General features: G+C 40.2%; 1 protein-coding gene across 1 annotated transcript in view; it reads left to right on the forward strand.

The window, feature by feature from the left end:
- The first annotated feature begins 1,548 nt into the window (after nt 1-1,548).
- The window catches only part of ECHDC1 (ethylmalonyl-CoA decarboxylase 1), a 35,472-nt gene continuing 23,110 nt past the window's right edge, over nt 1,549-13,910 (forward strand). The window contains exons 1-3 of the mRNA XM_008497316.2: nt 1,549-1,758; nt 7,764-7,985; nt 12,315-12,457. Coding sequence (XP_008495538.2) covers nt 7,772-7,985; nt 12,315-12,457 — 357 coding nt within the window. The 5' untranslated portion in view covers nt 1,549-1,758; nt 7,764-7,771. The remainder of the gene's footprint in view (nt 1,759-7,763; nt 7,986-12,314; nt 12,458-13,910) is intronic.

Below are 13,910 nucleotides of genomic sequence, written 5' to 3' on the forward strand. Positions count from 1 at the left end.
CTGGTTGAGAACTCCTTTACTTTGAAATTTCTAACTGGATGCTGAGGTTTTCCAGAAACAAAAGCAGGACTGAATCCTACTGGAAAAATCTCTCCTCTGTGAACCCAAAAGGAAAAATAAGAGGCAAGCCTGCCTGCTGTGATATTTGTCTATGCGGAGAACTTTGTAATAAAGGAATGAATACTTATATTAAGATATTGGTGCCTGGGGCCAGAATATTTTATATTCTCACAGGATTCTCTTAAGAATACAAAATTATCTGTTCAGAGTGCAAAGATTTTGTTTTTCCAAATGTATGACTAATTGAAATTCTCTGCATGTTTAATCATAATATTTAATCAACCACATTAATTTCAGGACGTTTGTATTGACAGCTGGATAGAAAAACAGCTTTAATAAAGGTGAAAAACTGTGTTTCCAGATACACCTTTCAGCCATCTTACGAGTACTTAAAACTGAATCATCTTACGCATGTATGTTAACAAGGATGTCCTAATAAAAACTGGCTCATCTTTGCATATTGCTTTGAAATACCCAGAGATCTGCACTGAAACAAGCACTTGTTTCTTTTGATGTGGCTCTCGCCATGGCAGTGCATGTTCTTTCAAGGGCCAGGAGAAGGACAGAGAGGGCAGGGCTGTTCGTGACACAGCCGTTTTATGCCAGCTATAAGTTGACATGAATTGACAGAACAAAAATACCTCCCTTTTGAAGCAGAGGTGGTTTGCAGCTTGCCTGGGTGCCGGTGAGAAACACCTGGGGCTGGGGAGGCAGTAGCCAGGAGCAGGCCTGCTGGAAAGGGCTCACACTTGTGCTAACAGGTGAGACAGAAAGACAGATATATAGATGAAACAGACAGATAGATGTGAACATATGGAGCCTGAGCCTCTACTTGTGCAGCCCCACAGAGCAGCACCAGGGAGGGTATGCAGGGCAGGAGGTCAGTGCTTCACTCCAGGTCAACTCTTGTTCGGTCCAGAGAAGAGGAGGCTGAGAGGAGACCTTAGAGCTCTGTTCAGCTGCCTCAAGGGAGGTTGGAGTGAGGAGGGAAAGAGCCTCTGCTCCTTAGTGGGCTGTGATGGGACCAGAGGGAATGGATGTAAGCTGTGCCAGGCTTTAGGCTGGAGGTTAAGAAACTTTTTTTTTCACTGAGAGGGTTGTCAGGCATTGGAATGTCCTGCCCAGGGCAGTGGTGGGGTCACCATTCCTGGAGGCATTTAAAAGGCATTTGGACCTGGTCCTCAGGGACATGGTTTAGCAGTTAGCTTATGGTGTTGGTCGAAGTTTGGACAGGATGGAGGTCTCTTCCAACCTAACCATTCTGTGATTCCCTACAGGTGAGTGACCCGAGGTGAGGCGTTCTGGGATGCAGGAAAAAGTGCTTATGCGTTACTTAGCAACCCCGGGGCCTCCAAGTGTCTTCTGCGGCAAAGCTGCTTGAGTTTATGCAAGAGTTTTTGGTGCCCGGCGATCACCCATGAGGGGGATGTGGCAGGGAGCAAAGGACACCACTTGGCTGCTGCGGCTCAGGCTGCCGGCCACAGCCCAGCCCCGGGCTCTCAGGGCTAAATACGCGTTACAGCCTCTGCTCCCCATGGCGGGGAGGCCCCAAGGCCTTAGACAGAGGCTCAGCCCAGGCCTCCCCGCAGCGCGAAGTCGGCCCCCTCGTCCCGTCCGCGGTTCCCGGTGGGGCCGCTTTCCCCGCAACACCGCCCGCCCCTGCCCGCCTGGCGCCTGGAAAGGCCGCGGCGCTGCCAGGTCAGTGCTGGGCCGTGGGCCTACGGAGCCCATACCGGGGCCTGCGGTGCTCGGGGGCTGCCCTTGGCAGCTCGCCGAGACTGCGGGAGGGGGAAGGAGGTTCTGCGACGGGGCAGGGACTGCCGAAGCGGCTCGGGGCCTCCGTGGGGCTCCGGGGCTTGTGGTGGTGAGAACAGGGAGAGAGAGAGAGAGAGACAGAGAGTGGGGCCCGGCGGCGGCAGCTGCTGATGGGAGAGGTGGGAGGCGCCGTGAGGCCCGGTCCCCGCCGGGTGCCTGTGGCAAAGGCGATGCGGCCTCACCGGGGTTGGAGCGTAGCCGTGGTGTGCCTGCCTGAAATTGTTACGCTCTTGCTTGTCTTCAGCACAGAGACCCGGGGTCTTACCTTGGAAACAGCCAGTTGCAGCCCCTCTTTGTCCCCTTTTGGCACGGAGCCCTCCATTGTCTGTTCATTTACAATACATAAATAAAAGGCTATGCCAGGAGTGCTTGCATGGGTCAGACAAAGTGCTACAGGGCACCTGTCGGGGTTTTGGCATAGCACAAGGTCAGCGGCAAGAAACCTCTGCTGGGGAAAGAGTTTCCCCCCGCTCTGCCTCTCACTCGTCTTTCCTCCCAGGGTAATACCATGCCATTGCTTCCCAAAATTTAGTGTGTAGAGCCAAGGAGGTAGGTGACATGCTGTGTCCTGTTGTGTTTCAGCTAGTTCCCAGTGCCACAAGAGATATACACCCCTGAGATACTCCTCGCTCTCACTTTCTGCTCTGAAACTCAAGATCTTGTACCCATCATGTGACCAAAATCAAATGTTTTTAGATAGTGTTGTGTATATTTACAGAAAGACTTCTAATTTTGCAGTAGAAGACTTCTAATCTTTTGCATTTCTAGTTTAGCATCCTTGAAGGCCATTACTTTACACTGGATCTAGGTATATTTTTGTATGATGTTTTTACTAGGTCTTCCAAACCATTAAAAATCATTCCAATTATTAAAAGAGAAAATAATTTGTTAGGAACAGAGAAGTAATTCATGTCTAAACATATAGCCTGCAGGGGCTGATAAAAAATACAAAACTAAGCAAAGAACAAATAATTTGGAGAATACATAGCTTGTTATCCCCAGAATTGAGCTGCTTAGAAACAATGGAAAAGCAAGGTAACAAAGAGAAATGTAAAAACAGGTAAGAGGTGCAAAAGATAAGTCCCCTTAAAACTGGAGCCACTCACAGGAGGATTTTTACTTATTATGTTAAAAGGTTTTTTTCCCACAATGTATTCTTATTTCACAGTAATGGTTTAAAAGTCATTTCACTTAGTTAATTTGGACACTTCTTGTTCTCTCGGCTTCTGGCCTGGTAAACATTGTTTCTAGTGCTGACATCTAGAAAGTAGGAGGCTCTGAATTTTATTCTCAACAGTAAAATAGAGGCTAGTAGTAATATAGTGGTTAAAAATCTATCCTTTATAATACTGGCTATTTCTAAAGCCTGTTTTTAGAAGAGTCATAAAGCTCTTTTAAGTGTCTTCACACTGAACTGGAGAGACTATTGAGCCCACCTAATTGGTCTACAGTTGCCTACCAGGGATGATGTACTATATATCTGAGCAGGGTTCATAAGTTTGAGAGCCACAGCATCTTGAGAAAGGCAGAGCTTGAGATGGCTCTGGTTGAACTTAGTAGGAGTTCCTGCTTTGTGTAGAGGTACCATAGAGGAGGTGCATTTCCCTTCTTGAGAAGGTAGGAATTCCCAAACTTGATTTATTTACTTAAGTTTTGCCAGTAGGTTTTCTGCTGCTAATCCCTCAGCATGATTAAGATCTGCTCATTGCTTTCTTCCATCTGAAGGAAAGCCAGCTGGAGAGGTGACTGCCCTCAGTTTACGTCAGCTGCTAATTATTGGAGTGGGAAGAACCTGTTAGGCAAGGTGTTTAAGTTAATCTAACCCACTCATCATTGAAGGGAAGGGATGCCTCAGTGGATCAGGTAGGTGGAGTACTCTGTGAGTTCAGTACTCTGTATTTAAGGTGAGGGGTGGTGACAAATAGCTGGAAGCAGTGGCCTGTTCAGCCAGTGCTGGGGAGAAACCTCCAGGTGAGACCTACCTCCTACACTTTTTCTATACCTGAGGGTAGGGTTCAGTGACTCCTCTTCATCGTGAGACCCATGCTTTTGTCTTGATTTGCATGCAGGCCAGCTCCCTTTGATCTTGCTGTTTCTGAATTCCCTCTCTCTGTCCAACACTGGAACTTATTTTCTTGCTCTTACACACACACACACACACACACACACACACACACAATCACTCACCACCCGCTGTGCTAGGTTCCAGTCTTTGTATTAATGACTTTAATACCTTTTCAGTCTACTATTTTTTGTACAGATAGACTATTTTCATGCAGTGGTTTTATCTTTCACTCTGCTTTTTCATCTGCTCTCACATTGTGTGGTCAGTTATGCCAGTCCTCAGTACTGGGTCACCACTTGCTTTCCATTTGTTGTTAGTCACTGCGGGAAGCTGGTGATGCATCCAACAGTCACGATCACTGCTCTCTAGTAGAGTTTAATGCCTTCTGCAGTCACTGGTAAGACACACGCAGGGTAGGACTGTGAGTCATCATCTTCAGTTTGCATTTTCTATCCCTTTCTCCATTCCCTGTCTTCACATTTCTGTGCTTGTTACAGCAGCTGCAGAAGCTCCTCGAGTTGCATTCTCCTGTGTTTTTTGACCCATCTCCTGTGTTTCCTTTGATGCCTTTGATGGTGTCACAAAAGTGCCCTTCTTGTTCAAAAACAGAAATTCAGCTGTTATTTTTTTGCAGGTGGCTTGCAAGTGTGTTTGCACATTACACCTGTCAAATGTTTCCTTCTGGGTGGGCCAGGAAGTATTTCCCTGATGTATTGAAACCACATCCTTGCATCTTCTCCCCATTTTCTTTTCCCTGGCTTATGTCAATAATTCAGGCACTATCGTTGAGCTGGGGTTTTCCCTGGTCATACATTTTAACTTGCTGATTTTTTCTGTGTAGCTGCTCTGTAGTGCAGCATTCCTTGTTTGTGCATCGAACTTGAATGCTCGTTTGGGGTCTCAACATCTGGTTCTCTGGTTTGTCCTTAGCTCTACACATATAGGAAGTCACAAGCTACATCCTGTACCTGTTCTCTGGCTTACTTTCTTTAGGCTGCTGGCAATTGCAACTGGCAACATTGCTCGAGATTACTGTTTGATACAGTGTGTTTTAAGAGGAAAATGTGGTGTTGCAACAGAGAAGTGGTGAATGAAAGCAAATATGCTTGTCCAAGAGTTGGAGGTTATTAGCTTCCCAAGGAGTCTGCTTGGTTAGAGAATATTTGTGCTGGTGTTTTTTATTATTATTATTAACATTGTGGGAGCTGAATTTTAACTAGGCAATTACCAGAAGCTCCCAGAAGAACTCTGATATATATTTATGCACTAAAATACATTATGTTCTGTATGAGTGTCTGCATAAAGACAGATTCATTGCTCTTGAATAATGTGCGTCGTTTCTTTGATACTGAGTGTTGGCATTCCCCAAGTGTTCCTGTTAAGCCACAGTCTGCTAGCCCAGAGACAATGGTGTTATAAAATCATTTGAGTGCCAAATGGGATTTAAACTATTGGTTTATATAAGAGGTACAATAACTGAAATGAGCAACTATTGATATCCACATTATTGGCTTATCTCTTAGTTGTCACGGATGATATGTAAAGCTGTAGCTCTTTTAAAAACATTTGAAAGATACTAATTGCCCACAGTGTTTGCTATTTCTGTATGGCCCGGTTTTATTTTGTTTGGTTTGTTGTTTTTTTTTCCACTATAAGAATGTATGTGCTACAGGTATTAATGGATATAACATGTCTGACTTTTTGAAATTTGACTAAGGTTTCATTTCTGTAAGTATACCTAAATAGATACAATTATGTTAAACTGAAAATCTGAGCATTTTGGTGTAATAAATATCTCTTGACTTGTCTTACAACAATGTGTCAGTTACTGCAGCATGTCTCTCCTTGCACTGCTTTCACTTACAGTACAGAAAATCAATTTCAGTCATGTCTTGGATTGTGAGTGCTCCATACTAATTGAAATTTTGAATCTTGTTTGTCAGGGATCAGCAGAAATCCTTTTATTTTGAGAGAGCTTAAATATCGTGCTTTGCCTGAGTGGTTAGATTTCTCAGACTGAGCTGTAAAAACAGTCTTGTTTTTATTTAAAAATGAACTGGGTACTGGCTGGTACTCTAAGAGATGGTTTTAAAAAAAAATCATTCAGTGCTAATACCTTGCATGACTCATGATTAATGAGTCATGATCAGCAGGCAGTGATGTCCAATTTGTTTTCTAACCCCGCACTTGCTGATGCTCTTTATTACCATAGTAATAATATTAAAGAGCTGAGAATGCACATAACCATGCAGTTGAAAATCACAGATTTTTTTTTTTTTTTTTTTTTTTTTTTTTTTTTTTTTTTTTTTGTGGAATAAAATTTCCATATCTTAAGCCTCGTTTGCTCTGTAAATTTTTTAACATGTGGAACCCAGGTAGTGTAAAAGTGAGCAAACAAGTATAATTTGACAGGTTAACAGAACAGGCTTCTTTTTTATTATTATTATTATTATTATTATTATTTATTTATTTTCATTTTCCCCTTTGCTTTCAAGGCAATCATTCTGGCTTCCTAGAGAATTAAACTAGGGAGACTTTGTATTCATTAAAAATTGGGAGATAATTGCTCAAGCTACACTTTGCAATGAAAGCCTGCATTATCCATGCTTTTTAATATTTGTTCTCTGCTGAGCAAAAGCTTGTAGATGGATGGAAAGTTTTATTGCATGAATGTATGTTGGGGAGTGACTACTTAAGTATTAGAGAAAATGGAACGCTGTTTCTCTTCAGAGAGTCTGAATATAAAAAGAATCATTTATCTGAGAAATGAGCTTTGGAAACCTGTTCTTACTGTTAAATGAAGTTTTACCAAGAGAAGCCATTTTGAAGGTATGAAATATTAGCTAATATTAGAAAGTGTTTAGATGGAGAGCATTGGGATGCAGAAGCAGCAGCTGAGTGATGTTATTTATAAAGCAATGGACCTGGTATTCAATCAGATTTTTAATTTGATTTTTAATTAGTTTTACTAGTTTACACTTGAGTGTAGAAAAGATGGTTGTGACAGATTAAAACCTTGAATTTAGTAAGGAACTCAGAAGACTCTTCAGTGTCTCACCAGAAGGTAAAAAATTTACCAGTTCCAGTGTTTGACTTTATAATACATAGATGCATATAGGCTGTATTAGTTTCTTTGTGCTGAACTTGTGAGATAGTGCTGTATTGTTGTGGCAGGGCAGGTATAAATGTACATGTATAAGTGGCTGTCTTTGAGAATTTTAGGATGGACTGTGATATATATGTTAATGGCATTAGGTTGCAGGGAATGTATCTCAATATAGGAATGGTCCTTAGTTCTCAAGTTTTGTGTTCAAGTATTTCTCTTAGGAGTGCCTTGCTTTAATAGTTGCTTACAGAAAAGCAGGTCTGGTTCCTGAAAACTAAGGTTTTAGATAGGATTTCTGCTCCAACATAAGTGTGGGGTTTGTGTATTTTTTTAAAGTGGGAGGATGAGGGAGGGTTTGGAAGATTAGTACAGAGTAAGTTTGTCTAATGGAACATGTCAACATCTTGCTGCAGTTCTCGAGCCTCTGTCATGTTCCATGCACAAATAGTTTTGGGTAATTTTTACAAGAAAATATTTTTAAAGATGCTGATTTCTAGTTTAACTGCTAAAACAACTTCACAAAGCTCTGTCTGTTAGCTTTGTAGGAGTAGGTGCCAACTAAAAATGCAGCTTTTGATGATTTCTATAGGCTTTTATGATTGCATCACCTTTATGGTTGATCCTGCTGTCCCATTTCCCTCTCTGTCAGAGTATAGAGTGAAATGGATTTCAAAGGAAATTTCCTGATTTCTCTTCCTTCCCCCTGTTTATTTACAGAAGTGGCCATGTCTCTGTGGAAGAGTTTGCTTCAGACTACAACTCTGAGTATACAACAACAGAGAAGAGCATTACTGTATAATGGTGCCCATGGCTACGAGGAAGACTTGGTAAAGAAGAAACTTGCGCAGTTTGCTGGTGGATCCATCAACCTTTCCAAAGATGTCAATGGCATTGGAATACTTACTTTGAACAATCCAAAGTTAATGAATGCCTTTACAGGTATCATATATAGCTGATGGGGTTCCTGTTTTGTTGTTTTTCTACTTCAGTTACCCATTTTCGCATTTTGGCGAAATAAAATGAAAAGCTGTGCCTTACCATTACTTATTTAAAAGAAAAAATGTTTAACTTTTATTCAGATATGCAGCAAATGTCCAAATGTCCACTCTTCTGTATAGTAGCTTTACTACAGATGTCATAAGAATAAAAAAAAATTCTCAAGCAGGCAGAATGTCTGGCAGAATCTGCTTCTTCCCTTTTTGTTTTCTTCTAGTCAGCTCAACTCTGTTATTGAACTCTTTCTTGTTATCTCCTTTCGTTTTGTCTCTACTGCTTTGGAAACATAGAATACTTATATGGGGGTAGGAAAATACTATCTTCCTTTTGTAAGTGGTGTAGAAAGGGTGAGTTCTTTACCTGAAGCCTTCCTTGGACCTTATCTATGATTTGGTCTTTTCCAGTCACACAAAATGGCTTACTTTATAAATTTAATTTCCCTTATGTTTTGTAGGTCAATGCCTGTTTAAAGATCAGATGAGCTGGGTATTCTCAGCTGTTGTACATCAGAAATCTATTTAATATGCTTTTACAGTGGACAACACTTAATTATCAAAATGAACTGGGTTTTGTTATTTTTCAGTCCTTTCTTAATCTCCAAGATAGGTTGCAGTCTCTCCTTCACTGTCTAGAATATTCCCATTTATGCTCTTCGGACATAAGTGGCACAAATTCAGGGTCTGCATCTACCAGAGCTTGAGCTGTGCATAAGCCCTTAGGGTAAGAATGCCTTTATCTCTTAGTATTTTGAAATGGATACATTTGTGTCATCCCATTAATTTCGTTTTTGCTGTTCTGTTTTCCTGCCCAGTTCTCACTGATCCTTTGCTGTCAGCGAATATGTTTGCAACCCACTAGCAAAGCTTAGAGCTTTTTACATGGAGAATGTCAATCTACTCCTTTCACCAATGACTGTTAGCAGAAAGGAGGAGAATTTAACAGAACAAGGGAATTAATGATGGTGCACTTAGATGTCTCTGCAGTTACCCTTTTGTTTTCTAACTTTAGAAGTTGCAGTTAAAGGTGTTAGCATGGAGATAGTCCTCCTAAATGCCTCTCCATCATAATTACATTATTGTTTCCTCTTTTTCAGCACACTGATGTTTCTTTTTGACTCAAAATAGAGCTTTACAAGGAATGGTTTGTAGACCTCCTGTTAGTAGCTTACTTGTTTTGGAAGCTGAAGGAGGAGGAGGAGAAGGGGGAGGTACTAGCAGAAGGATAAAGCACGGATGAGGCCCAGTCAGCTGTGGAAATTGGATGAAATACAAGTCAAATTGCTTAAAACTTTCATAAAAACTTACAACTATGTTTCCCATTTTCTGGGTGCTTGGCAGAAGGTCCTCAGAACTAATGTGTCCAGCAGCCACAGCTGCTATTTAGGCCACCAGTAGCTGTACTTTGACTATACAAAGTGCTGAAATCCCATCACATCTCTCAAACTGAGCACCCCAAATTAGCAGTTATTTTCTCTCTTGCTCAGTCAGTGGCCTGTAAAAAACCCTCTTATCTCCTTGTAGGACTGCTTTGAAAATAAATTATTAGTGTATGCGAATTAGATGCTCTGTTAGCCAGGATGAGCTACAAAAATCTGTGAGGAAATTAATAGTTCTGCCTTTATTGCAGATCCTGACTGGCATAGAGCAAATGAACCATAGGGTCAGGCAGTTCTGTTTTACGGTAGTGTGTGGGGTCCTGAAGAAACCAGTACTCTGTTTTGCTAAGTAATATCCATAGAAATATGTTCTGGAAACAATCTTACTATGGCAGTTCAATGGATTTCTGCTTCTTTATACTGTGCACTTTTGCCAGAGACTTGTGGTTACAGGAAGGAGAGTAGAAGAAAAATCCCCTTGTCCACTGCAGTGGGTGGTATGGCATATTAATTTATACTGCATTTCATTTTGTGTTACTGTCTGTAAATGAGGAACTAGCAGGCACCTGATCCTTTTCCTTTTGTTGTGTATCAGCTAATAACCTCGGGAGAAATATGGAGAGGGATGGCATGCACAACCCTGAACTTGCCCCAGGAAGACCTGGTTGAATTAATCAGCTAAAGCCTGTAGAGATCCCACCTCAAATAAATTCTGTTGATTCTGTGTCTCAGAGCTTCTGGGTAGTGGCAGATGTGAATTTATATATACTTAAAAGCTTCCTTTAGAAAGCTGCAAAACATCATTAAACTCTTGAGAGAAATCCTATTTGCCAGGCATTTACTTTATACAGCAGCTTTTTATCTTGAAGGAATTCTGTTTATTGTAAGCTTGAGCAACTCCCGAAACCAAACTCAGAATAAAATGGTTGGCAAATTGCTAGTAAGAAATGTGGAGGGTTTTTTTCTCTTCCTAATTGGAATCTGATAGCCACCTGTTTGAAATGGTGTATTTGGAAACAAGTGCTAATAATGTAAGTTTAAGCCTTGTGGAACCAATTTCAGCAACCCAACCTCTGGCTGGAGTTGGTCTTAATTTAAAAGAGAAGGAAGCCAGCCTGCAAGAACTAGATAATAATGGTGATAATTCTGTTTTCTGTGATTGACTTTAAAGCATTTATTCTCAGATTATAATTAAGATGCAGACAAGTTATCATTCCAAGGGGATTTTTTTCTATGAAAAACATGAATTTACTGGTATCAAATGCTGAATGACCAAGACTAGGAGAATGAAGATGTGCTTTCATACTGTGTTCTCATCATTATATTGAATGTTGTGGACCATGTCTGTTGTTAAAATAATAGCTTGATTAACTTGATTAATAATAGCTTGATTAACTGCTACAAAGAGCTCAGGATCAACAAGGTAAAATTCAATGAGAGCAAATGTAATGTGCAACACACAAAAAGCATGATCACATTGTAAATACAGAGGGCAGAGGAACTCATAAATTTGTTAGAGGACTGTAGTCTGGACCTGACAGTGGAAAAAAACCAACCCAGTGCCATTCTGGTATACAATATGTAATATCCGCTTAATTACTGCTATTTCAGTGATGGAGACCAAATCTTAGGTGGAAGGGCTTGACTGAGAATTCACTCTTAATCTAGTGCTGGGAAGCTTACTTCATAAGGAACTGCAAGGAAAAAAAGGCAGGAAGGTAAAAAAAAGAAATGTCTTCACATGAAGATGGCTGCTAATGGGCAATTTCAGAACAGTCTAAAGTCTGTGCATGCAGGCACAGGGTCAAAAAACTCAACACTCATGGCAGAAAAGGACAGAGTCCTTGAGGGTACTAGGCTGAAGCACATTTCTGTCTAAAGAAAGCAAGCCTGTCCATATAAATTCTTGTCAAATAAGGGTAAAGCTGAGAGTATCATCAGCCTGTACGTAGGCTGCTTTCTGAAATTAGTTTCTGTAAATATTTTCTCTAAAGGTTATAACTGAATGAGAGTCACAGCATGCAGAGGGGGAAGGTTATTGCTGGGTAAGCTCAGTTGGTGTGGAAGATGCTGTAATAAGGATGAGCTTTAGAAACAGAAAACAAGCTCTGGGAGTTTGTAGAGATCCCCATTGGGAAGGGTACTTACATGAATACATGAGACTACTGTGGTTAAGCTAGAAGTAGAAAGCTGCTGCTGTGTAATCCATGCTGTGTAATCCATACATTTTGAGCCTAGTATATACATTGTAAAGAGAGCCTTTCTAGAAAGGTACCATGAAGGAAATCAAAGGTGTTTTAGAATGATATTTTTCTTGTACTTTTAGAAGTTAAGAAGTTCTTTGCTCCTGTTTTCAAGTATGTATCTTTTTCTTTCAGGTAAACACTTCTGAATGTCTTTGGCCCACAACATGGTTTCATCTTCAGCCTTTTCTTAGGGATCTTTATTAATATTCACACCTTTGAACCCAGTTGGCACATGATTCTTTTCTGTATTGTCCCAGCTCTGTGGGCAGGGTGAAATGACAGTAGCACCAAAGTTACTAGATAGACAGATCTGGATTGATATATGTATAAGTTGTGTACAAGTTTATGTGTCCAGAATATATGCAAACAAGAATAAATCAGTTGATGCTTACCTCCTGGCTTTTTTTTTTTTTTTTTTTGAGCGTACCAAAGAATTGCAGAATCTGCTTCAGAATTTTTAGGATGTGCATCTTTGAGGAAAAAACATGTTGGTGCTTGTATGGTGGATTTTAAGTTACGCTTTCCAATGTGTTTTTAAGCCCATCACTTATTACTGATAACTTGGTTTTAGTGATGAAAACCAGAATGTAAACATACAGTGGTGTTGATAATATTTTTTTAAGAAACTTTGCTTCTCCTCTCTTGTGATAGGCACTATGATGTTAGAACTCCACGAGAGGGTAACTGAACTGGAAAGCTGGAAGGATGGAAGAGGCCTTATCATCTATGGTGCAGGAAACACCTTTTGCTCGGGATCTGATTTGAATGCTGTCAAAGCAATGGCCAAGTCTCAGGCAAGTAGTGATCCAAATTACATTTTTGGATAAAAATTAGCTTTCTTATGTTCCCAGAGTCCTTTCAGACAGAGGTGTTGCACTATGTTTCTGCTGCAGTTTTACATGCAAGTCATGAAACCAAGCTTTCAAAATAGTTAAAAAAATGCTAGCAGATCCTTTAAGCCATTACTTAACTAATATTTTAATTGATTCATAACACTGAATCCCTACATTACATATTCTTTTTAGCCTTTTCTTTTAAAAATGTCATTTCAGTTTCTCAGCACAGTATCTGCTGGACTTACACAACAAAGAACCTGTGCTTCCATAGTTTGACCTTTAAAAGCAGATACAAGTAATAATTTCTCACATATTATAAAGTCAAAAGCAAATTTAAGTGGCATGGCTGCCCTTACAGAAGGGTTTCAATTGGACCTGCATAACATGGAAGGACAGGTGAAATTCTTGAGCTGTAGAGCTTTAACATTGATCTTGGACTCCAGTCAAGTGAGTCATAGATGTAACTATGGGTCTGAAGAGATCAAGACTTAATAGCATTTTTTTTGCTCATGCTAGCCTGTCTTGACAACTTGCACATTCTCTCATTCTTTTTAAAGGTTAATCGGTGGTTCTTGGCAATGTGTGAAATAGGAGTTGGGTAATGTCAGGGGAAGGGGGCCTTCCTGTGCTGCTTTTACATCCTGGTTTGCATTAATAGATAACTGGCATCCTGGTGCTCTTTTGTTTCCGTTTCAAGTTTCAAGATTTGCCCATGCAATTGAATTTTAGTTGAATGTTCCAGTAACAACTCAAAAACTGATTAGTCTGGTATTTGTTTTAGTGATGATTTGTATCTGTTAAGGAAACTAAGAATAATAAAAACTACAATGCCTTAAATATTTCTGGCCTTATAAAATAAACAGGATAGTCCAGTTTCTGAAAATTACAGGAGACTTTGTGTCCTTTGTATTAATACCCTGAGAGGTATGATTTTCCTAATATGGATATACCATACTTTATGGATATAAATGTCCTTTGACGAGTTTCAACTTGGGCACTTTAGAAGCAGTGGTAATTTTAAAAATATATTTATCTTTTATTTTTTTAATATTTGTTTGTTAACCTGAAATTTCCAGCTTATTTTAGCAGTATAGCAACAGAAAATGAGCAGAAGCCAAGAATGGATCTTTTCTTACCTGCAATCTAGGATTTCTTTCCGAGTTCTGCATCCAGTAATTTTTTAGTGATTCTGCTTCTATTTTCTCTTGAACGTTTTGTATTCGGTCTATATGTTTATACAAATTCTTTGGAACCATTGCAGTAACAAAGAGGGCTCCTGTAAGGATTAGAGTCCATAGTAGATAAATACTGGGAAGAAGGAAATGTGTGGGTATTAACTATAACTTTGTTGAACATTCTCTAGAAAGAATCTAGATCTTGTGCTGGAATCACCAGAAATAATTCAAGAACA

This window comes from Calypte anna, chromosome 3 (genome assembly GCF_003957555.1).
Source record: "Calypte anna isolate BGI_N300 chromosome 3, bCalAnn1_v1.p, whole genome shotgun sequence".
Classification (NCBI taxonomy): Eukaryota; Metazoa; Chordata; class Aves; order Apodiformes; family Trochilidae; genus Calypte; species Calypte anna.